The 24,738-nt window shown below is 51.7% G+C and overlaps 1 protein-coding gene across 1 annotated transcript; it reads right to left on the reverse strand.

Moving 5' to 3' along the window:
• Positions 1-24,738, reverse strand: BBK36DRAFT_1122921 (non-ribosomal peptide synthetase; the record flags this gene model as incomplete). The annotated part of the gene is made up of 2 exons (XM_024890995.1): positions 1-1,043; positions 1,260-24,738. 2 exons carry the CDS (start codon positions 24,736-24,738, stop codon positions 1-3), a joined length of 24,522 nt encoding a protein of 8,173 aa, XP_024748190.1.

The raw sequence follows: 24,738 nt of genomic DNA on the forward strand, positions 1-24,738 counted from the left end.
CTAGTGTACCCGCTTCATTGCTTCCTCCTTCGTATTGCCCAGTTCGCCCACAGACGACACGATAAACCCAATCTCGACCAAATACTGCACATTCTTCCTCACGGCCATATGCCATTGCTCATGCTCCAGAGACTCCGTTGCCAGCTCCTTTTCTGACCGCGGCACCCCGAGAGCCCCAAGGAAATGTTGGACAGGCCAGAGAGGATGCCGATCTCCAACCTCGGCCATCGAAGCCTGTGCCATCTCTGTCCACTCACTCCATGATACTGGCTTACACTTAATCTTAAGCTCCTCGTTCACCTTGTTCCAGAACGTCACAGTGGGCATACCGCCAGTCACATGGACAAAGGAATTGACGGCAGTGTCCCGGAAGACTTGCCCAAGAACTGTGGACGCAACACTGCGGACATCAGCAATGTACATCCAGTTCTCTGGCGGTTCTACCGGGTAAGCGTGAATAGCAGCAGCTCCCGCAACGACACGCCAGATCAAGTCATCGACATTGGCGACTCCGTTGCTTTCAGACCCGATGATACGTCCCGGCTTGACAATGGACAGCCTGTTTTGTGGTCGTGGCAGGCTCTTCAGAACTTCTTGAATGACGCTCTCGCAGACAAACTTGGTCTGAACATATCCATTCAGACGACCAAGCTGCACGGCAACTCTTTGTGGATCTTCTTCCGGATCTGTCTTCAAACCCCCAGAGACAAACACCAGTCTAGGATTCACCGGCGAAGAGGCAGCCGCCTTTAGCAACTCCATGGTAGAGCTGACATTGGGCGCCGCCAGCTTATCGTAGTCCGCATGCCAGTTAACCACGGCGCCGTTATGAACGATGGCGTCGATGTTCTTCTGTTGCCTGGATACTCCCGCAAGGCGTTCCCATTGAGAGGCGTCAAGACCGAGATGCTTTTTACCGAGATCACCGACCCAGACTTCGATCTTTTGTTCATAGCTGTCATTCCACCATCGGGCCGTTTGGGCTGTGGATATGATGCGTTCAAGTCCGTGCCGCGGTGACTTGCCACGAACGAGTGCGACGACTGATTGAACCGAGGTATCAAGAATCAGCTGTCGGAGAAGCTCAGTTCCCAAGAACCCCGTGGCGCCTGTGAGAAGGACCGTCGAATTGTGAGATAGCTTCACAATCGGATGCTTGGCTAAGTTGTTCAAGCTAGAAGCGGAGATGCTCTCGGTAATTGAGCGTATCTTTCCCATGAGGTCCACTTCTGCTCCATTATCAGTGGCATCTCCTCGACTGTCCTTGATGAAGCTCGCCATACTGCCAATGGTCGTGTGCTTGCTGTTGAGAATGGAAAGACCCAAGCTCACACCGTACTCATCAAGAATGGCCCTGGCAAGAGTCACAATGCGAATGGAATCACCGCCCAGCCGGTAAAAGTTATCGTCCACACTAATGGATTCCTCGGGCATATTGAGCACATGCGCCCACTGCGACCGAAGCCAAGCCTCAGTCTCGTTGGAACAGTCGCGGAAGACTGTCCGTTCGCTGGACAAGTGTTGGGCGAGCTCCTCCGCAGCGAGCTGAGAAGCCGTCTGTACAAGTAGCTTACGATCAAGCTTGCCGGCACTGTTGTGAGGCATATATGTAACTGGTATGATGTATGAGGGCACCATATGCTGGGGTAAGATGCTGCTCAGGTGTGCCGTGAGCTGAGAGAATACTTCTCCATTCGCCTCGTCTCTGTCCAGGATGCCGAAGCCTCGCTTCAAGCCATCACCGTCGCTCAAGACGAAGCTGACGAATGCTGCGAGCGATTTCCCTTGTATGACGTCCACAGCAACATGTTGAATTGTCGTCTCCAGCTTCTTCATCTGATGTTCAATCTCCCCTACCTCTATCCGCTGTCCTCGAATCTTGATCTGAGTATCTTTTCGTCCAAGATACTCCATAACACCTTCTTCACCATACCGAACCAAATCTCCCGTTTTATAAAACCTTCGCACCTTCGCATGTTCCGTAGGTAACCAGGTAACATCTTCGACGAATGAACTCTTCGTTTTGCTCTCGTCACCAAAGTAGCCCCTTGCCAGAGCTGGGCCCTGCACCAAAAGCTCTCCCGTACAGCCAATGGGTGCCAGCTGCTGATGGTCATCAGGATCAACAATCCAGCAATGATGCGCAAATCCCCGACCGATCGTTGTTGCAGAAACATTCAAAGATGTGTAAACATGGGCAGAAGAAGCAATGCAAGCTTCAGCAGGGCCGTACGCGTTGCGCAAGTCCACGCACCCATACCAAGTCTCAAGGATATCCTGTGACGCAGCTTCGCCACCAAGGATGAGCGTCTTCAATGAAGGCACCGAGTCGGGCGATAGAGTCTTGACAAAGGTGGGTGTCAACAGAGCGATGTTAACCTGGGCGTCCGTGATGAACTTTGACGTGTGATGCATCCGTTCTGTCTCAGTCGGCACGCAGACAGTAGCACCGGCCGTTAATGCGGCAAATATCTCGGTGATGCAAGCGTCAAACACATAGTTGGCGAACTGGAACCAGCGCGAGTTTTCGTCAGTGTTGAAAGCCTTGTGTTCGCCCAGTATAGACGTGCAAATGCCCTGGTGCTCGACCACTACACCTTTGGGCTTGCCGGTAGAGCCTGATGTAAAGAGCATGTAAGCTGCGTTTCTCGGACCAGCTTTGCTTTGGATATGAATATCTGAGCTCTCGGAGAAATAAGAAAGCAGACTGGGCGATAGTTCGACAACGTCCTTGGCCATATGCAGACATTCCGTTGCAACAGAGGGCGAAACCACCATGACTTGAGCTCCGACTTCGCTTACAAGTGCCTGGCGACGGGCAACAGGGTGGCTTGGGTCCAATGGAATAAAAGCACCGCCGGCCTTTATTATACCAAGCATGGCTACAATGGCCCATGGCGATTTTTCAAAGCATATCGGTACCAAGGACTCTGGGCCGACACCTTTCGCACTTAGGAGAACCGCGAGCTGGGAGGAGATACGATCGAGTTCGGAGTAGCTCATGCTGCCGCTGGTAGAGTAGATGGCCTCATGTTCCGGTCGACGCTTGGCATGTTGAGATACAAGATCGTGGAGGCATTCGGCAGCAGGTTCGAGGCTGGCCGTATTCCATTGCATAGCCTGCTCTAAATCCCACGGGCCCGCGACGGAGATGCTTCCCAGCATCTTTTCGCTCTGAGTTGTCAATTGCTGGATGACATGATGCATTTGTTCTGATACAGCAACGGCTTGGGATTTGGTCATGCAGTTCGTGTCGTACATGAGAACAATCTCGACCTTGTCCTTGAACAGTAGCCCTTGCACGACTAGGGGATAGTTGATGAAATTCTGAATCCGATCTTCCATTGCTTCTTCAGAGCTCTCATCAATCAGAATGGCGTCCGAAGATTGGCCTTTCTCCGTGAAGAAGGCAGCGGGCTGAACGACCAGGATAGACGAGAAATTGCACGCATCTTTGGCGTTCGCACCAAGGGACGAGATATTCTGTAAGCCAAACTGCTCGTATGCAACCATCTCGCTGCTTTGTGTCTGGACCTTGAGCAGATAATCTGACACTGTCTGGTCGCCGTCGAGATGGACCCGAACCGGCACAGTAGCAAGCATCACTCCGGGCATAGAGTCTGCGCCGACGAGGGAGGCGTTGCGGCCCGAAACTGTGGCGCCAAAGCAGATGTCGTTTGCATCGCAGTAACGCGCAAGCACAATAGCCCAGGCAGCCCTGATGATGGATGCTTTTGTCACGGCTGTCTTGGGGCTGGCAAAGTCCACTCTCTTGCTGACATAGGAGGTTATTTGAGTCTTCGAAGATGCCGCGGTGTTGTTGTTTCCTGGGAAAGATGCCCGCTTGGCTTCATGAAGCTGCTCGAGCCAGTATTTCTTAGCAGCATCCCGGTTGAGATCCATGGTGTACTTGACAAAGCGGGCATATTGGGCTAATGGGGGAGGCTCATTCTTTCGATAGATGGCATCCAGCGTACCCATGATACGGCTCATTGACCAGCCATCAAATATGCTGTGATGCATAGTGAGACTGAAACAATGGCTTTCACCATGCTGAAGTAGTGCGTACCGGACAAGGCTGGAACCGTAGCTGATCTGTATTCTAGACAACTTCTGTGAATATGTAGGGAGATCATCGCCGCCAAGATCATCCCATTGGTGAGCATTTCGTAGGATGACTTGGATGGCCTTCCCATCTACAAGCACAATCCTGGTCCGCAAATTGCTGCATGTTTCCATGGTTTGCTCCCAAGCGGATTTGAACCGACCAACATCTACCTGGTGTGGCAGCTTGTAGACATTCTTCGCGATATACGAACCCGGCTGCTTGACAGACAGCGCCATGAGCCCCTGTTGCAGCTGTGTGCATGGATACGCGTCCTCAATGTGCTCAACGCTCGAGATTCCACACGACTTTGAGATCTCGGCCAACAAAATATCGCGGTTATCAGCTGGCAAGAGTGCAAATGGCTCAAGGTCAGTCACCCTGTCAAGTTGCTGGTTGCTTGCCAATGCAGACAGAGCCGAGATCTGTGAGTCCTTGAAGACGTCCGCCACAGTCAGAGGAATATCAGCTGCCTGAGCCAGATTGACGAGCTGAATGGCGGTAATGGAGTCGCCGCCAATCTCTAGGAATTTATCATGCCGACTGATCTCAGCTGGCTGAATTTTGAGAACTTTTGCTGTCAGGTCCATTATCCTCTTCTCCATATCTGTAATTGGCTCGGCCCTCTTGTGTGTCGTAAGTGAATAGCCCGCCATCTCATCGGTTGTCAGACTCGCTGCCAAGTCCAGCAATTTCCTGCGATCCATCTTCATCGAAGTAACAAAGGGCATGGTTCGAACAGGTAGAATGAGGCTGGGCATCATGTAGGGCGGAACACGTGCCTTCACATACGCTCTAACCAACTCCAACGACGAACGTAGGCTTTCATCAAGAGGTAGAAGAAGGTCCCCATCATTAGCCCCTCCGGTGAAACTGAGGAAGGCTACAAGAGCCATGCCGGACTTGTGATGAAGAACGTCTACAACAACATGTTCAACCGTCGCGAGCGAGCATTTGAAATGATACTCGATCTCGCCAAGTTCAATGCGTTGACCACGCAGCTTCACCTGCAGATCTTTTCGTCCGACGTACTCAATAAGACCATCGGGAGTGTATCTGACCAGGTCTCCAGTGAAATAGAACCTCCGGGGTCCGTTATTCTGCAGTGGGCCCAGGCAGTCAAGCTGTTTACTGAAAGATTTCTCGGTTCGTTCGGAGTCATTCAGATAGCCACAAGATAGTGTATGACCTTGAATCACAAGCTCGCCAACACATCCAATGGGAGTAAAGGCACGGCGGTCATCTGCATCAACGACCCAGCAAGCAGAATTAAAGCCTTGGCCGATGATCCTGTGCGAATCGTTGCGTGAACGAACATCGTGAGTTGTCACCACAACACAACTCTCAGTCGGGCCATATACATTCATAAGACGGACTTTGTCGCTCCAAATTTCCAGCAAGTCCTTAGGCACAGGTTCACCTCCGACCATGAGCGTCCTCATTGTAGGGACCTGAGACGGCACAATCGTCCTGGCAAAAGACGGTGTCAGAAGCGCTTCGTTGGACCGCGACTTGCGGATAAAGGCTGGCGCCTCCTGAAGCCGTTCAGTATCTGAAGGAACGCACACCGTTCCGCCATAGATCAGCGGTACAAAGACTTCGTAAATCATAGCATCGAAGACATAGCCGGCGAACTGGAAGGTCCTTGAAGTAGGGCCAGAATGAAGCACCTTACCCAAGCCTATCATAGTGGTAGACAGAGCCGAATGCTGGATGGCGACGCCCTTGGGCTTGCCCGTAGATCCAGATGTGAAGATAACGTAGGCGAGATCGCTTGTCGACCGGCTGGGAATAGTGATTGAGTGATCAGACTTTAGCCTGGCCGTGGCTTCAAGCGCTGATATGAACGAAGGGGACAGTTCCACGGTTTGCCGAACAAGATCCTTGCAATGTTTTGCCGAGCTAGGAGAATTGATCATCAGGTTCGCGTTTGTCTCTTTGACAATCGTCTCCAAGCGAGCCCGCGGATGGGAGGGATCAAGTGGAACAAATGCAGCGCCAGACTTGAGAATTCCGAGCATCGCAACAATTGCCCATATGGATTTCTCCATGCAGAATGGAACCAGCGATCTGGGCGTTACTCCTCGGAGGCAAAGATGCTTCGCCAGGAGTGCTGATAGGTGGTCTAATTGGCCGTATGTCAACGATGCCTCCGATGAGAACAAAGCTTCGTGATTAGGATCGCGCAGAGCCTGTGCAGAGACCAAGTCATGGATGAAGGAATCGACGAGCTCAACCTTTTGCTTGTTATAGCCAACAGCTTGGTCGAGATCCCAGGCACTGGACAGGGAAATATACCCCAACAGTAGCTCATCCGGCGTTACCAGCTGTTGAACCACATGGTTGAACTGATGCGACAGGGCAATGAGTTGATTGCGCGAAAACATGGCTGTGTCGTACATGAGCATCAAGTCGACTTCATCGTCGAACAAACTGCACTGGACGACGAGCGGATAGTTGAAGAAGCTTTGCATCATTTTCTGCACATCATCACCTTCAGGAGCCGGCTGTAAGAGACTTGATCCGCTGCCTACATCTGCAAGTCCCATTTGCTTCGCCGGCTGAACCACCATCAAGCTGGAAAAGTTGCAGGCTTCTTTCGTATGCTGATCGATTTTCGATATGCTTTGCAGCCCAAACTGCTCGTAGGGAACCATTGCTGTGGCTTGGGACTGCAGATCTTGCAGGAACTGCTTGACGGGGCATTTCCGGTCGAGCTTCACTCGGACGGGAACTGTGGCTGTGACGAGGCCCGGGATGGAGGCAAGTCCGGGAACAGGAGCGTTGCGACCCGAGACAACAGAGCCGAAGCAGACATCATCTAGATCGCTATATCTGGCGAGCACAATGGACCAAGCAGCTCGTAGGACAGTAGCTTTTGTAATGGCGGTATCCCTTGAGCGTGGGAGAGGAATCTTCTGCTCTAATATCGCTGTGCCTTGTTGATCGCCAGTGATGACCGGCTGTTGTGGAATTCCTGCGGATTTCGCCTCATGCAGCTGTTTCTGCCAGTAGTTGGTAGCAGCGTCTTCGTCCATGTCTCTCACATAGCTGACGAATCTTGAATATGGCTCAAGCTTTTGTAATTCTCTTCCCTCATAGGCAGCTGACAGCGTCTGCAAAGCAAGCGATAAACTCCAGCCGTCGAAGATGGCGTGGTGCATGTTGAGAGCAAAGTAGTTGTCGTCTTTGTCATGAAACAATGCGTAACTGCAGAGGGCTGAGTTGTAGTTGATACTAAGATTCTTGCAAGACTCTTTGTACGATTCCAGACCATCGTACGAGCTTTCCCACGCAAGGCCTTCTTGTAGCTGGACTTGAATGGGAATGTTGTCGACGAGAACTATCTTTGTCCGTAGGTTGCTGCAAGTGGCAACTGTCTGTTCCCAGGCTGACCTAAATCGATGTATGTCCACATGGGACGGGAGCTTGAACAAGTGCTTTGCAGAGTATGAGCCTTTTTGTCTAGCTGCTATAGCCATGAGCCCTTCTTGAAGCTTGGTGCAAGGGAAAGCATCCTCAATGACTTCCCTCTCCGAGAGACCAAACTCCTCCCGGCGACTGGGATCGAGTACTCGAGCCTTGACAGAATCACTCAGCATACTGAATGGCCGAATCTCGTCACTTGACGCAGCATCGGTATCTGTCGCCTTGGAAGCGAGGTAGCAGAGGCGTGAGTCTCTAAAGACTTGACTGACATCAAGATCTATGCCAGCATCGCGAGCCAACGAAACAAGTCGAATGGCACCAATCGAATCGCCGCCTATTCGTAAGAAACTGTCATCACGGCCAATCGTCTCGGCGGGAATATTCAGAACGGTCGCCCAAATCTTCTGCAGACGGACTTCCATGGACGTTACAGGAGCGCGCTTCTGTACGTCGTTAAGCAGCGCATGTTCATTCCACTGCTGGGAAGAAAAGCTACCAATCAATTGTCGCAATTTGACTCTGTCCAGCTTAGCGGAGGATATGAGAGGAAAGTAGTTGAGAGGGATAAACAGCGTTGGAATCATGTATCTGGGAAGGGCCACATTCAAGGCATCAGTCAACTTATTCAGTGAGGCACGCAAATCGGCAGTCATATGCATGAGGAGATCCTCTTCATGCTGATCAAGCATCTGTTGGGGCGTCTTGGTATTATCCGTAAAGCAGATGTAAGCCACGAGATGAGCAGAGGATTCATTTTTGAAGACGTCAACAGCAACTTGACGGGCGGTGGTGAGAGCACCACGAATCTGATGCTCAACTTCGCCCAATTCAACCCGTAAACCTCGAATCTTGACCTGAGTATCCTTGCGACCAAGGTAATGAAGATAACCGTCATGACTGTAGTAGCCCAAGTCGCCGGTTCTGTAAAAGCGATCCCAGCCCTTGGCTGTGTGGTTTGGCAGCCAATTAGGGAGGTTTGTAACTATCGCTGCTGACGTTTTGCCGGGATCAGAGAGATATTCGCGAAGAAGAGCTGGTCCCTGGACAACGATTTCACCGTGACAACCGATAGGTGCTAAACGACGAGGATTGTCTGCGTCAACCACCCACACATGGGAACCGACTGGGCGTCCAATCGTCGTGATATCCTCCGTAGGATCAGTCCATTCATGGATAGAGCTGAAAACGCAGGTTTCTGCTGGCCCCCAGGCGTTGATAAGCCGAAGCTTGCCATGCCAGGCATCGAGTACTTCCTGTGGGAATGCCTCACCAACGAGAAGCAGAAGCTCTAGCCCCGGGTAGTCATCAGGCCGGAGTGTCCTCGCAAATGACGGCGTCAAAAAAGCCCATGTAACACGAGCTGAACGGACAAAGTCATTCAGGCTTCCATTCAATCTCATGTCATCTGACGGTATACAAACGCAAGCACCGTGGATAAGAGGCGCCATGATCTCGCCAACGGAAACGTCGAATACGAAGGAGGAGAACTGAAGCATCCGAACGTCACCAGTCAGCTTTAGTCGCTTGCTGATGTCCGTCTGGCTTGTACACAGAGCCCGGTGTTCCATGACAATTCCCTTAGGCGTACCAGTACTGCCGGAGGTAAACAAGACGTAGGCGGCATCATCGGGGGTAACATTGACGCTTGGTTTACTGCAGCCTTGCTTTGTATTGAGCTCGTCGTGAAGATGGCGATCGAGCACAACAACCTCATTGGTCAGCTTCCTGCATAGTGAAGCATGGCTGACAGACGATATCGTCAGTCTGGCGCCGGTCTGCTGGGCTACTTGCTGTAGTCGCTGTACGGGATGAGCCGGGTCGATGGGTGCCCAGGCCGCGCCAGCTTTGTTGATTGCGATAATCGCCACAACGTACCAGACGGACTTCTCAAAGCACACAAGTATGATGTCTCCGATGCTTGTATTGCATGTTTGTAAGAGATGCGCGGCTAGTTTATCAGTTGCCTTCTCTAACTGGCTGTAAGTGAGCTCTCCATCCCAAGCATGGATAGCAGGGGCATCTGGTGATTGTCTGGCTTGCTGTGAGATTAAAGTATGGACGCAGCTGTCAATAACAGCTGGAATACTGCTACTGGCTTGAGTCGCCAACTGCAGATCCCACGGGCTGGTGACAGATATCTCGTCAACCCTTTGCCCCTGTTTAAGTACCAGCTGCTCTACCACACTGTCGGACTGACGTGCAAGGGCTTCTACCTGTGGCTGAGAAAGTGTTGCGGTATCAAAGATGGCCAGAAGCTCCACTCGATCGTGATGGACATGTCCCTGGATGACCAACGGATACGTGTAGTAATTCTGCACGAGGCTTTCTTGCGTGTTTAACCCCGTATCAGCAGCGACCATAACGCCACTCAAGTCATCGTCGCCTACAGCTTGCTGGATAGGCTGAACCAACATCAGGCTCGAGAATTCGCAAGCTAATTTTGCCTCGGGGCTCAATTTCGAGATGTTCTGTATGCCGAACTGCTCATACGGTATCATGTCGGTAGCCTGATGCTGAACAGCCTGCAGGAAATCCAATACCAGCTGTTCACGATCAATGCGGATTCGGATAGGCACCGTAGCTACCGTTGGTCCAGCAATCTCGAGTAAACCATTGAGAGACGCTTGACGGCCTGATATCGTGGCACCAAAGCAAATATCGTCGGAGTCGCAATACCTCGCAAGGACAATGGCCCAAGCCGCGCGAAGGATTGTAGCCTTTGTAATCAATGAGTTGGATGACTCTGGGAAGTTGATCCTCCTACTCAATGTGCCGGTTTTGGTGGCACCGGCAGAACTGCTGTCGGATTTTGTCGGTGGAAAGTCAGCTTGCTTGGCATCTGCAAGCTGCTTCGTCCAGTAAGCGCGAGCTTCAGGCTCCCTCGTCTGTGCTAGATGGCGGATGAACTTGGAGAAAGGCTGGGGAACAAAAGGCATGCGCTCATGATACGCTTGACAGAACGTTTGGAGGATGAGCGGGATCGTCCACCCGTCATGGATTGCATGATGGACTGTCCACAAGAAGTAGCTATTTCCCTGTTCATCCGTTGCGGTTGAGAAACGCGATAATCGCGATCCGTAAGACATTCGAAGAGATTTGATTGTCTCCATGGTAGCGTTCAAGTCTGAAGAGGTAGTATCCCAAAGGTCGTCATCTTTGATCACGACCTGGTAACAGACTCCGTCAAGAAGTACGAGCCGTGATCGTAATATGGCACAAGATTTGATAGTCTCATCCCATGCCGACGTGAAACGACAAACGTCTACTTCTTTGCTGAGCCTGTACACGTATCTTGCAATGTACGAACCCGGTTGCTTCAGACTGAGAGCCATGAGGCCCTCCTGTAGTTTTGTGCAACCGTAAGCATCCTCAACCGCCTGGTTGGCCGACAGTTGAAGTTGAGCCGCCAGAGATGTTCCCGTTGCCCAGCGACGTACGTCTTCATTGATCTGGCTGAACGGTAGTAAGTCAGAAGCCTCGTCATCTACTTCCTCTATGTGCTTAGCTGCTGCGGCAACGGCAAGCAAACGGGGATCATCAAAGATGCTCTTGGCAGTGACCAGGATCTTGTCTTCGCGAGCCGTGTTGGCCAGGTGGATCGCCGCGATAGAGTCGCCTCCAAGTGCCAGAAAGCTGTCGTCGCGACCGATGGCATCCCTCGGAATGTTGAGGATTTCCGCCCAGATCTTTTGCAGTAGCACCTCCATGGGTGTTTCAGGGGGCCGCTTCTGAGTTCCGACCAGCGAGTAGGACGCAAGATCTTGCTGCTTCAGCTCAGCTGTCATTTGGCGAAGCTTCTTCCGATCGAGCTTGGTAGAAATGATGACGGGCATATAGCTGCACGGGATAAAGAGCGTGGGAACCATGTATCGCGGCAATGCCACAGACAGCTCACCAACGAGCTGCGTTAAGCTAGACTGAAGCGAGTCATCAATCGGGAGGAACAGCGAACCGCCTCTTCCATCGTCATCGTCGGCCCTCGTGTCGCCACTTAGACAGAAATAGGCAACCAGATTTGCTCCAGCATCAGACTTGAACACGTCAACGGCAACCTGCTTCGCTTGCGGGAAGGCCAGCTGGAAGTGATGCTCAACTTCACTAAGCTCCACGCGAAGGCCTCGAATCTTGACCTGTGTGTCTTTTCGAGCTGAAAACTCGATGGTGCCGTCTGGGTTATAGAAACCCAAGTCGCCTGACTTGTAACACCGACTGAAATATTTGGAGTCTTGATACGGAGCCCAATCGGGAAGGGACGTCATGATTGTTTTCTTCGTCCGGTCTGAATCCCCAAGATACTCCCGCAGTAAAGTTGGACCTTGGATGATGATCTCGCCAACAGTACCTATAGGGGCGAGCTTGGCGGAATCGTGGACATCTACAATCCAGCACAAACCGCCAACGGCTCTGCCAATCGTCAAAGACGACTCGTGAACAGAAGTGAACTCATGGAGAGTACTGCATAAGCAAGTCTCAGCAGGGCCCCAGGCATTGACCAGGCGGACTTTGCCAAACCAGGTACGCAGAACGTCTCGCGGAATAGCCTCGCCAGCCAATACAATAATCTCAACAGTTGGTATATCAAGCGGCTTGATGGTTTTGATAAACGAAGGTGTGAACCACATCCATGTCACTTTCATATCACGGATAAACTCGGCCAACCCGTTCATCCTCGTGTGGTCTGAAGGTATGCATACACAAGCTCCAGAGATTAATGGCAGGATAGTCTCGCCTACGCACATGTCAAACACGTGCGATGCAAATTGAAGAACCCGAGCTTCGGCTGTAAATCGAAGTCTTTTGGCGATGGCAGTCTGACTGGTGCAGACAGCCCCGTGCTCCATCAAGAAGCCTTTCGGGATCCCTGTGCTGCCGGACGTGAACAGCATGTAGACCCCGTCACGAGGGGATGCATTGCTTCTAAAGTTGTCTCTGTCAACGCTGTTCGAGATTTCTGCCAGCTTCTTGTCTAGTGCTTCTGTGACTTCGAGCGTCGTAGCGAAGAGCGCCTTGCACAAAGATGAGTGTGTCGGTGATGTTAATGCAATAGTTGCTTTTGTTTGAGAGACAATCTGAGCAAGCCGCTGGATCGGATGAGCTGGATCAAGGGGAACCCAAGTAGCCCCAGCCTTGTTAATGGCTAATATGGAAACGATGTACCAGGCACTCTTCTCAAAAACGGCGTGTACAAGATCGCCCGTCCTGACTTTATGATCATGGATCAAGTAGTGCGCCAGGCGATTGGCAGCCCGATTCAAAGCATCATATGTAAAGCGGCCATCCCAAGCATCCACTGCTAGTGAGTCCGGGCGAGTAGCGGCTTGCTTCTCGAAGAGTTCATGTACACATGACTCGACAATGTTCGGCAGTTCAGGGTTGAACTTGGTCGCCTGCTGGATATCCCAGGTCGACGACTTCGGCACGTCTCCAAGAAGCATGTCCGTCTGTGTAGCAAGCTGCTGAACAGCATGTTCGAGCTGATGCGCAAGGGCAATGAGTTGCGCTTCTTGCATAACTCCTCTATTGTATATAAGCACGATTTCGATCTGGTTCTCGTACAAGTGTCCCTGGATGATCAACGGGTAGTTGAAGTAATTGTGAAAAGCGTCTGCACTTTTGCCTTCTTCCATAGCGACCATGATGCTCTCGTTCCCATCACCGAGAAGAGACTGCATCGGCTGAACGACGAAAAGGCTCGAAAAGTCACAGACATCTTTGGCGTCGTTACTCATCTTGGAGATGTTCTGGATGCCAACCTGTTCGTAAGGAATCATCTCGGTAGCGTGTCCTTGCACATAGCGCAAATATTCCGACACCGATTTCTTGTGGTCTGTACGGAGCCTGACGGGTATAGTTGCGATGACAGGCCCCAGCATATCAACGAGGCCGGGCACTGGGGCTTGTCTGCCGGAGACAGTTGCGCCGAAGCAGATGTCGTCAGTTTCGCAGTATCGAGACAGCACAAGACACCAGGCAGCCCTTACAATCGTCGCCATTGTGATGCTGGGACTGGCTATCGTGGGGACATCAATCATCTTGTTCACGATACCAGTGCGGTCTGCGTGGCCAACACCTGGATCCGAATGGTTCTTCTTGGATGGGAACGAAGCCGGCTTAGCTCCTTGAAGCTGTGACGTCCAGTAGTCGACAGCGGCTTGGTGATTCGACTGCAAGGTGTACTTGATGAATCTCGAATAAGGCTCAATGTTAACATCCTTGAGACCGTGGTAGACGTTCTGAAGTATGTTGAAGATGCTTCTCACGGACCACCCGTCAAAGATGGCATGATGAAGAATGAGGACAAAGTATGTTTCTTGACGTTCATCATCTCGTAGAATAGCATGACGGCGCAGACGAGAGCCATAGTTCATTTGAACACCCTGAAGCTCACTCAGATAGCCTTCTAGAGTTTTGTCGCGAGCATCATCCCACGAAGCCTCCTCCTTGATGACCAATTGGAGAGATTGGCCACTTAGTTGAATGATTCGAGTTCTCAAATTGCTGGCAATCTGAACTGTCCGCTCCCAAGCTTCCTTGAATCTTGAAACTTCGGTAGTGTCAGAAAGGCGATAGATGAACTTTGCGATATACGAGCCAGGTTGCTTTACAGCTAGAGCCATGAGCCCTTCTTGAAGGCTTGAACAAGGATAGGCATCTTCGATACTATTGCTGCTGGGGAGCCCAAGAAGAGCCCTTGTTGCGTCGCTCGTAGCCATCGTTTGATGATGTTTCTCCAGTAGACTAAAGGGTCGAATGTCCTCTTCGTGAGGATTTGCTTCCAGCAATCTCACTTTGGCTGCCAAGGAGAACAGCCGGGGATCGTCAAACACATCGCTCACAGTGAACAGAATCCCTGCGGTGCGAGCATAAGACACGAGTCGGATAGCTGCCACAGAATCGCCACCAATGCTCAAGAAATTGGAGTCGCGATAGATGGAATCCTGCGGGATACTGAGAATGTCGCTCCATAGTTTCTGGAGACGGCGTTCCATATCTGACTTGGGCATCTCTTTGGTCTCTTTTCCATCCTCTAGGGCGAATTCATTCAGTTTCTCCCGGCCAAGCTGAGCAGTCAACTGGAGCAGCATTTTTCGATCCAGTTTCGCAGAAGTAGCCAGTGGCATAGCCTTGCAAGGAATGAACAACGTTGGCACCATGTAGGTCGGTAGAGCAGAGCCGAGATGCTCACGAAGGCCATGGAAAGACCGCTTCAAATCTTCTGTCAGAGGAGAGATTAGATCCTCTGGAATCTGTCTCCCTGCAGGAATTGTATCGTCGTCAAAACAAAGGAACGCAACCAGAATGGAAGCAGACTCCGTCTTTAGGACATCAACGGCAACTTGGCAGACCCTGTCCAACCGTGTATGTATATGGTGTTCAATCTCGCCCAACTCCACACGAAGCCCACGGATCTTGACTTGCATATCCTTACGACCTTGGTATTCAAGTGTTCCATCGGGATTATACATGGCCAGGTCTCCAGTCTTGTAGAAGCGATTCCATCGTGTCGAGTCGCGGTAAGGTGCCCAATCAGGGGCCTGTACAGTTGCCGAAGCCGTTTTCTTTGCATCCGACAAATATTCGCGATACAGATTGGGCCCTTGAATAACAAGTTCGCCCACAGTCCCTATCGGTGCCAGCCTCTGAGCATCGTTTGAATCAACAATCCAGCAGAAGCCTCCAAGCGGCCGCCCAACCGTCAAGTGTGACTCGTCTCCCGACGTCCACGCATGCACAGCTCCAAATACGCAGGACTCTGTAGGCCCCCATGCGTTCAGCAACTGGACCTTGCCATACCACATATCGAATACATCTCTTCCCACAGCTTCGCCTCCTAGTATGAGCGATTCGAGACTCGGCACGTCATCCGGGTGTATCGTGCGAGCAATTGAAGGGGTTAGCAAAGCCCGATTAACCCGCTCTTGCTGGATATATCTGGTGAGCGAGTTCATCTGTGTATCCCACGAGGGGATGCATACGCAGGCACCAGATATCAGAGGTGTGATAATCTCCGCAATTGAGGCATCAAAAACATAAGACGCAAACTGCAGCATTCTGACCCCTGGACGGAATCCGAGCCTCTTGCTGGCAGCTGTTTGGGCGCTACACAGAGCCCCGTGCTCTATAATGACGCCCTTTGGCGTACCTGTGCTGCCTGACGTGAAAAGGATATAGGCGGCATGATGGGGCGTCACGTCGACACGGGGCCTTCCCTCGTAGCAGCCTTCTTCCATCAGTCGAGTGTTGAGTTCCTCTGCGACTACAAGTGTGTTTTCAACCAAAGCCGCAAGTCTCAACGCATTCCCTAGCGAGACCAATGCGAGCGAAGCTCCAGTTTGGCTGATGACTTGTTTATGTCGCTCGTGCGGATGAGAAGGATCAAGGGGTGACCAGGTTCCGCCGGCTTTGCTAATTGCGAGAGTGGCGACCACATACCAGGCCAACTTGTCAAAACAAACATGGACGATGTCTCCTACTTGGACTCCAAAGGAAACCAAATAATTGGCAAGCCTGTCAGAGGCTTTGTCAAGTTCCTTGTAGGTAAATGTAGCGTCCCGGGCAGACACGGCGGGCAAGTCCGAGAACCCCGTAACAGCTCGTCCGATAAGGTCATGAATACACTCCTCAACAGTGTCAGGAGGCTGGCCATTCGCCGCCAGGGCATACTCTAGGTCGAATTCCCCGGCAATATTGACATCTCCAACGCTCTTGTCCTCGGATACAGTGAGCTGCTGGATAACGTTGTCAAGTTGTCGCGACAGGGCTCGTATCTGTGACTCCGCCAAAACGCCTGACTCGTAAATAAATACCAACTTCACCGTGCCTTCGCCAAGAAAGCAGTGAAGAATCAGAGGGTAGGTAAAGTAGTTCTGCAAAACCTCTTCCGCAAGCCTCTCATCCGAGTTCAAAGAGACGAGAATTGAGTCAGGATCGCTGGTTTCCGCAGGCTGCACCACCATCAAGCTGGAAAAGTCACACGCTTCTTTAATTTGCGGGCTCAGCTTGGTGATGTTTTGAAGACCAAACTGCTCGTATGCAACCATTTCGGACGCTTGGAGCTGGACTCTGTCAAGAAGCGACGTGAGTTCCTCTCCACGGTTGATGCGGATGCGAACAGGTACAGTTGCAATCGTCACTCCTGGCATGGACTCCAGTCCGGTGACAGGGGCAGTTCGTCCAGATACCGTTGATGCAAAACACACGTCGTTGCTGTCGCAGTACCTTGCGAGAACCATGGCCCACGCAGTCCTCATTATCGTAGCTTGTGTGATGGAACCGCGCGACGAAGGGGGAAGCCTGATATCCCTGGCAAAGACACATGCTTTCTTCTTTGAAGAAGTTGGTTGGTGTCGCGGCCCTAGAGGTGGAAATGAGGCTCTCTTGGCATCCTGTAACTGCTTCATCCAGTACTCATTTGCTGCTTCCGTATTGAGATCTATCGTGTACTTGATGAATTTCCGAACAGGAGACAAAGTTGGTAAAGCGCTGTTCTTCAGGAGCGCAGTCAACGTGTTGATGATGACTCCGAGGCTCCATCCGTCGAAGATCGCGTGATGGATTATCCAGAAGAAATATCTGTCGCCGTTCCTGTCTTCCACAATGCTATATCGTGAAAGGCGTGATCCATAGTCCATTTCCACGCGGTATGAAGCAGACACACAGGTTTGAATGTCGGAGGACGAAGCTGTATCCCATGAAAAATCCCGATCTAGCACAACTTGGAGACAGGTTCCTTCAACGGACACAATCCTCGTTCGAAGACTGTCGCACAACGCTACTGTCCGCTCCCAGGCTGTCTTGAATACTGCAAGATCCAGATCGGCAGGCAGTTTGTAGATGTTCTTTGCAATGTATGAGCCGGGCCGCGTGACGACGAGAGCCATGAGCCCTTCCTGGAAAGCAGTACAGGGATACATGTCCTGGATAACTTGACTTCCAGACAGGTTACACTTTTTTCTAACGGTATTCATAACATCGTCAGTCACCTCGAAAGGAAGCAAGCTGAAAGGCTCCAACTGAACTTCCTCCTCGACCTCTCCCGCGGTGACAGCAGCGGCCATTGCTGAAAGCTTTGGCTCCGCAAATATCGTTGCGACGGACAGCTTGATGCCCTGCTGGTTTGCAAGCGAAGAGAGCCTGATGGCCGAAAGCGAGTCACCTCCAGTCTGGAAGAAGTGGTCGTTCTTCCCGATGGTGTCCGGCTCAAGCTTCAGCACGCGAGCCCATAAGCCTTGCAATCTGATCTCCATCTCGGTTGTTGGGGGGATCCTATCTCTCTCTGACAACGAATATGACATCAACTGCTCCGTTGTAAGGCCTTTGATCGAATCCAGTAGTTTGCCTCTGTCAAGCTTCATCGCTGCATTAAACGGCAGTTTGCGCAGAGGTATGGTTAGTTTGGGGACCATGTAACTGGGCAGTTCATCCTTGAGCTTATCAACCAACCCAACAAGGCGCTCCCGCATCCCGTCTTCCAACGGAACAAAATTGTTGGCTGGTCGGTCATCATGCTCTTCTTTGAAGCATATAAAGGCAGCCAAGCAGTCTCCAGCCTCTCTCCGTAGCAGCTCAACGCCGACTTGAGCAATCTCTGGCATGACCCGCTTGATGCTGGCCTCGATTTCGCCGAGCTCCAAGCGCTGTCCGCGAATCTTGACCTGCTTGTCCTTGCGGCCGAGATACTCGATTTCGCCCTTTGCGTTATACCTGACTAAATCACCAGTCAAATAGAACCGACGAGGCCCAGATGAAGCACATTGAACCTCGGAGAGGAACACTTGCTTCGTTTTCTCGGGTTCGTTTATGTACCCACGGCCTATGCTATTCCCTTGGAGGACAAGTTCGCCAACGCAACCAATAGGTGTCAGCTCGTTGTAGTTATCTGGCTCGACGATCCAGCAGGCACTGTTGAAAGGTCGACCAATGTTCCTGGGGTTGTCATGTATACTAAAAAGGTGAGTAGTACAGCAGATGGTGATCTCTGTTGGGCCGTATATATTGTATAGCCTAACATGCTCACACCAGACCTTTAGAGTATCATCGGTAGGGGGCTCGCCAATGACGGCCAAAGTCTGGAGTTGAGGCACCACACGTGGGTTCATAAGCTGGGCAAACGACGGAGTGAACACCGCGATGTTGACATGTGCTTTCCGGATGAACTCGTGCGTGTGTTGCAACCGCTCCATTTCGGATGGCATGCATATCGTACCACCAAATGCGAGTGTGATGAAGATGTCCGCCACGCTGGCGTCGAAAGTGTAAGACGAGAATTGGAGACATCGTGAAGAGTCATCCCATCCTACGGCCTTTCCAATGCCCAGGATGTTTGTGCAGGCAGCAAAGTGTTCAATGACTGTACCCTTTGGCTTTCCTGTTGAACCTGAAGTGAACAATACGTACGCGGCGTTTTTTGGTGAGTGTCTCTTTGGTGGCTTGGGTTCATGTTTTGTTAGCTCAGAGAGTCCGTTCATCGTGGAGGCCGACAACACGATCACGCTGCTTGCCAGCCCATTGCATGAAATCTCTGTCGTTGGCGATACCAGAATAACACTGGCGCCGACTTCTTCCACAATCATCCGTCTGCGATTGATCGGATGGGAAGGGTCAAGAGGCAGATAGGCTCCGCCTGCTTGCATGATTGCGAGCATCGCAACGACGACCCAAATCGACTTTTCCATGCACAAGGGAACGACGACCTCGGGCCCTACCCCCAACTCTGAGAGGTGAGAGGCCAAGGCGCTGGACAGCTCGTGTAGCTCAGCATATGTAAGGGTTTGCTCTGTTGAGTAGATGGCTTCATGATTTGGTCTCATAAACACCTGCTCGGCTACCAAGTCATCAACGCATCTACTTACCAAGTCGAACGGAGCATTCCAGTCCCTGGCTTGCTGGAGATCCCACGAGCCGGCTATAGTAATAGATCCAAGAACATCTTCCTTTGGCTTGCAAAGCTGTTGGATAACATTATCCAAGTGTATAGATAATGCCTGTATCCGCCACTCAGACACGACATTCTCATCATAGATGAATTCCAAGGCCACTTGGTCCTCTCGCAAATAGCATTGCAACACCAGGGGATAACTGAGATAGTTCTGCAGCGACTTTTCATAGAGATTGCCTCCGGAATTGACCGAGGTCAGCAGAGACTCGGCGACATCCTCGGTATTGGCCGGCTGCACCACGAAGAGACTGCTGAAATCACACGCCTGCTGAGCTTCCTTGCTGAGCTTGGAAATGTTCTGCAAGCCATATTGCTCATACGGTATCATCTCAATGGCTTGGTTATGGATGTCCTGAAGGAATGAAGCAATCGGCTTCTGACGATCCAGCTTAACTCGGACGGGCACAGTAGCAATGACCAAGCCAGCAACCGATTCCAGGCCATGAAGATCAGCATTGCGGCCCGAGGCTACTGTACCAAAGCAGATATCGCTGGTATCGCTGTATTTCGACAGCACGAGTGCCCAAGCGGCGCGCAATATCGATGCTTTAGTGACCGAGAGGTTATCTAGTTGGGGAAACCGCACGCCATGGGTCCTCACACGTGTGGCCTTGCCCTGCGATTGAGTCTCTGCAATGGACGGAAACGAAGCTGGCTGGGCACCTTGAAGCTGAGAGATCCAATAACTGCTGGCAGCGTCCTTATCAAGTCCCATGGTGTAGTTGACAAACTGGACATAGGGAACGAGCCTGGGCACAGATGTCCGGTGATATACGGCGGATAATGTACTGAAGATGAGCGGCAGGGTCCAGCCATCGAAGACACAATGATGAGCACAGAGGGCAAAGTATACGCCCTTTTCATCCCCATTTCCGCGAATGATGGAATAGCGGCTGAGACGCGATCCGTAGCCCATTGTGAGACTGTGACAACCTTCTGTATATGCATCAAGATTTGTTGGTTCAACCGAGTCCCATGTAATGTCGTCTTTTACCACGACCTGGACAGCGATATCATCAACTAAGACAATTCTCGTTCTCAAGTTAGAGCAACGCCTAACAGTTTCTTCCCAAGCAGCTCGGAACCTCGCAATATCGACGTCTGTGGGTAGTCGATACATCTGCTTGGCAATGTATGAGCCAGGCTGAGTCGTCGACAATGCCAAAAGTCCCTCTTGGAGGGAAGTACATGGGAAAGCATCCTCAATGGTCGTGTCTCTTGGCAGACCACACAGTGTTCGCAATTTCTCATCGATACCAGCGGTGTCAATGTGACCATCCAAGAGAGAAAATGGGCGAATCTCAGGCAGTACACTTTTACTCGTATCAACCTCTATGGCCTTCAGTGATACCGCCCACAACCGCGGATCATCAAAGATGTCCTTCACTGTAAGTGACAAGCCCTCGTTACGGGCTGCAGTCACCAGTTGGATGGCCACAAGCGAGTCTCCGCCCAGATGAAGAAAGCTGTCGTCTCGTCCTATCGACTCTGCCGGAACTTTCAGCTCTCCGGCCCATAGCCGCTGCATGCGAACTTCAGAGGCAGTTTCTGGTTTCCTGGTGTTGAGAGAAGCCAGGGAGTATTGCGCCAACTCCTGTTTGGTGAGTCTCTGCGTAAAATCGCGTAGTCTGTTCCTGTCCAGTTTCGCCGAAGAGACAACTGGCATATATCGGCAGGGGATGAATATCCTAGGAATCATGTAGTGAGGGAGCAAAATGCTGAGCTCGCCGATGAGTTCGGTGATTTGCAATCTCACTTCTTCCGTCAAGGGCAAGAAAAGGGCGTCGTTTTCAGGACCAGCTTTGCTTGTGGCTCGCCTTTCCTTTGTAAAGCAGATGTACGCCACCAAATGAGAGCCCGTATCAGACTTGAAGACGTCCACCGTTGTTTGGCACACACTCTTCAGGGTATTCTGTATGTGGTGCTCAATGTCACCGAGCTCGATACGAAGGCCACGGATCTTGACTTGCGTATCCTTGCGGCTGAGGAACTCCATAGTCCCACCAGGGTTGTAGTAGGCCAAGTCTCCCGTCTTATAGAACCGGTTCCAGTACTTTGACTGGCAATGGGGTGCCCATTCTGGAGCAGTGATAACTGCTTCGCTTGTCTTTTCCGGGTTACCAAGATACTCTCGCAGGACAGTCGGGCCTTGCACGACGATTTCGCCCACGGTTCCAATAGGCGCAAGCCGCTGAGGATCAGTGGCATCAACGATCCAACAAAACGCACCCACGGGCCGTCCGATGTCCAGATTGGATTCCTTCGATGAGCGGCATTCTTGGATACTGCTAAAGACGCAGGTTTCAGCAGGCCCCCAGGCGTTGATGAGCCGTGTCCTCCCAACTTGAACCCACATGTCAAAGACATCGCGCGGAACAGCTTCCCCTATAAGCAGCACCAGCTCCAAATTTGGAACCTCCACTGGGTTGATTGTTCTCGCAAATGACGGCGTAAAATACGTCCAGGTAACGTGCTGATCGCGAATGAACTCGACAAGATTGTTCATGCGAGACGCTTCCGAGGGCACACAGCAACACGCGCCTGTAATAAGCGGCTGTACAATTTCGCCCACAGAGACGTCGAAAACGTACGCTGAGAACTGCAGCAACCTCACGCAAGGCGTCATTCCAAGGCGTTTGGCAATGGCCACTTGGCTTGTGCAAACAGCGCCATGTTCCATAACCAGACCTTTCGGGGTTCCTGTGCTCCCAGACGTAAACAAGACATAGGCAGCGTTTCGCGGTGATACCTCTACCATTGGTCCTTGTGCACTGCATTCGTTGTGGACCAGCTTCTCGTCCAAAGCAGGGCATACTTCGACGACAAAGTCAACGATACGAGCACACAACGACGAGTACGTCGATGAAGCCAAAGCAACCTTTGCCTTTGTTTGCGAAACGACTTGCTTCAAACGTTGCTCAGGATGGGAGGGATCCAAGGGGACCCAAGCTGCGCCCGCCTTGTTGATTGCCAATATTGCAACGATGTACCAGGCGGACTTTTCGAAACACACATGTACCAAGTCTTCTTTCTGTATAGAGAGCTTGTTCACGAGGTGATGAGCCAGTCTGTTCGATGCCTGGTTAAGCTCACTGTACGTGAAACTCTTGTCCCATGCGCAGATTGCCAGGTCTGTCGGCCGTCTTAGAGCTTGGTTCTCGAACATCTGGTGAATGCAAAGGTCTATAATCTCTGGGGCTTCCTCATTGAACCTTTTTGCGCATTCCAAGTCCCAATCTCCTGCAACATTGATCGCACTGAGTGGCTGGTCTGATGCTTGTAGGAGTTGCTGGACGACATGGTCGAAGTGATGGAACAGCGCCTCCAGGGCGTCGCTCCTGATGGAATTTTGATCATGCGTGACTTGCAGACTGACCCGATCATCGTCAAGAAAAGCCTCGAGAACAAGTGGATAGTTAAAGTAATTCCGCGTTGAGGCATCAGACAATTCCTTCTCGGCAGCGCTGCCTCTCAACAATATCGCGTCCTTGGATCCAGAATCGGCCGCAGAGGCCAATGACCTGGCCGGTTGGATGACGAGCAGGTTCGAGAAATCGCAAGCATCTCTCGCATCCTCACCAAGCTTTGCAATGTTCTGTATCCCATATTGCTCAAAGGCGACCATTTCAGACGCCTGGTCCTGGATGCTCTTCAAGAAGGCAGCAACAGACTGGGCGCCGAGGCGAATCCGGATCGGAACCGTGGCAATGACAAATCCAGCCATCTGATTGATGCCAGGGACAGGGGCTTGTCTCCCAGAAACAGTTGTTCCAAAGCAAACATCGTCCGTATCACAGTACCTGGCCAAGATGATGGCCCAGGCAGCCCTCAATATCGTCGCTTTTGTGACAGAGGATCCAGCCTGGCGTGGAAACGAAATCTCTCTCGTCATCACACGGCTGTCCATTTCACCTTTGGTGTTTGTGGCGCGAGGAAAGTTGGCCCGACGAGCGTCTTGCAGCTGTGTCTTCCAGAAGCTGCCCGCCGCATCTTGATCGATAGCAGTGATGTACTTGATGAAGCTTGAGTATGGTCGCAGGTAGTTTGTCTCTTGACCATGGTATATCCGATACAAGCTGTCGAGAACGAGGCGGGCGGTCAACCCGTCGAATATCGAGTGGTGGATGGTCCAGACAAAGTATGACTTGCCCTCTTTTACGTCAGTCACGAGTGCGTACCGACACAAACGTGTTCCATAGGTCATCTTCATGTCTTTGACTTTCTCTGCGAACGAGTCGATTGTTTCACCAGCTGTTTCCTCCCAAGCTGCGTCACCTTTGATCACTGCTTGAATAGCTTGACCGTTGACGGGCAACACTCTGGTGCGAAGATTTCCACAGCGGTCGACAGTCTCTCGCCACGCCGCTTTGAACCGGGGAACGTCAACATTGCTCGGCAATTGATATATCTGTCTCGTCATGTACGATCCAGGCTGCTTCTCCGATAGTGCCATGATGCCAGCCTGGAGCGCCGTGCATGGGAAAGCATCCTCGACAACATCGTCGTTTCCGAGGCCACACTTGTCTCGAACTTCACTCAGAATGGCATCAACTTCCGTCTCCGGCAGTAAGCTCAGCGGCTCTGCATTGTATGCTTCGCTATGCGGCTCGTCCAGGACTGCGACGGCAGCCATATCCGGCAGTCGAGGGTTGCCCATGATCGCGGTGACGGTCAGCCCGATCCCATACTGTTCAGCCAATGCAACGAGCTCTATGGCATTGATCGAATCTCCACCAAGACTCAGAAAACTGTCCTTGATCCCGATACCCCGAGGTTCGATGTTGAGAACCCTGCCCCAGAACTCTCGCAAAACCAGCTCCGTCTCTTGGGTCGGGACCTCCTCCTGGGGGAGGTGCTGACTATCGGGACGTGCCGCATGAGCAGCCAAACGCGCCCTCTTTTCTTTCGGTGAAAGGCTAGGATCAGTAGATGCCCAAGCCGTCAGCAGGCGGAAGAGTGCTTTTTCGTCCACTTGCCCGTCCGAGGTCGTGGGAAGCTCGTCGAGAACAGTCCACTTCTTGGGAACTGGAAAGGCGCCATCCGCACCGCGGTCTTTCATCTTCCTAAGAGCTTTGCGAGCTCTCTTGATGACTATGGAGGGATCGGCCTGGTCATGTCCTTCTGACCCAGTCAGGCTGATGACCACTGTCCACTGTGGCTCTTCATTCTGCAGAGCCAAGTCCAGGATCTTGACCTGCTTGAGAGCTTCATCTTTCAAAAGCTCCTTTTCCATACGCTGCCGCGCTTCAGTCTCTTTGGAAGCCAT

This window comes from Trichoderma citrinoviride (assembly GCF_003025115.1).
Source record: "Trichoderma citrinoviride strain TUCIM 6016 unplaced genomic scaffold BBK36scaffold_10, whole genome shotgun sequence".
Lineage (NCBI taxonomy): Eukaryota > Fungi > Ascomycota > Sordariomycetes > Hypocreales > Hypocreaceae > Trichoderma > Trichoderma citrinoviride.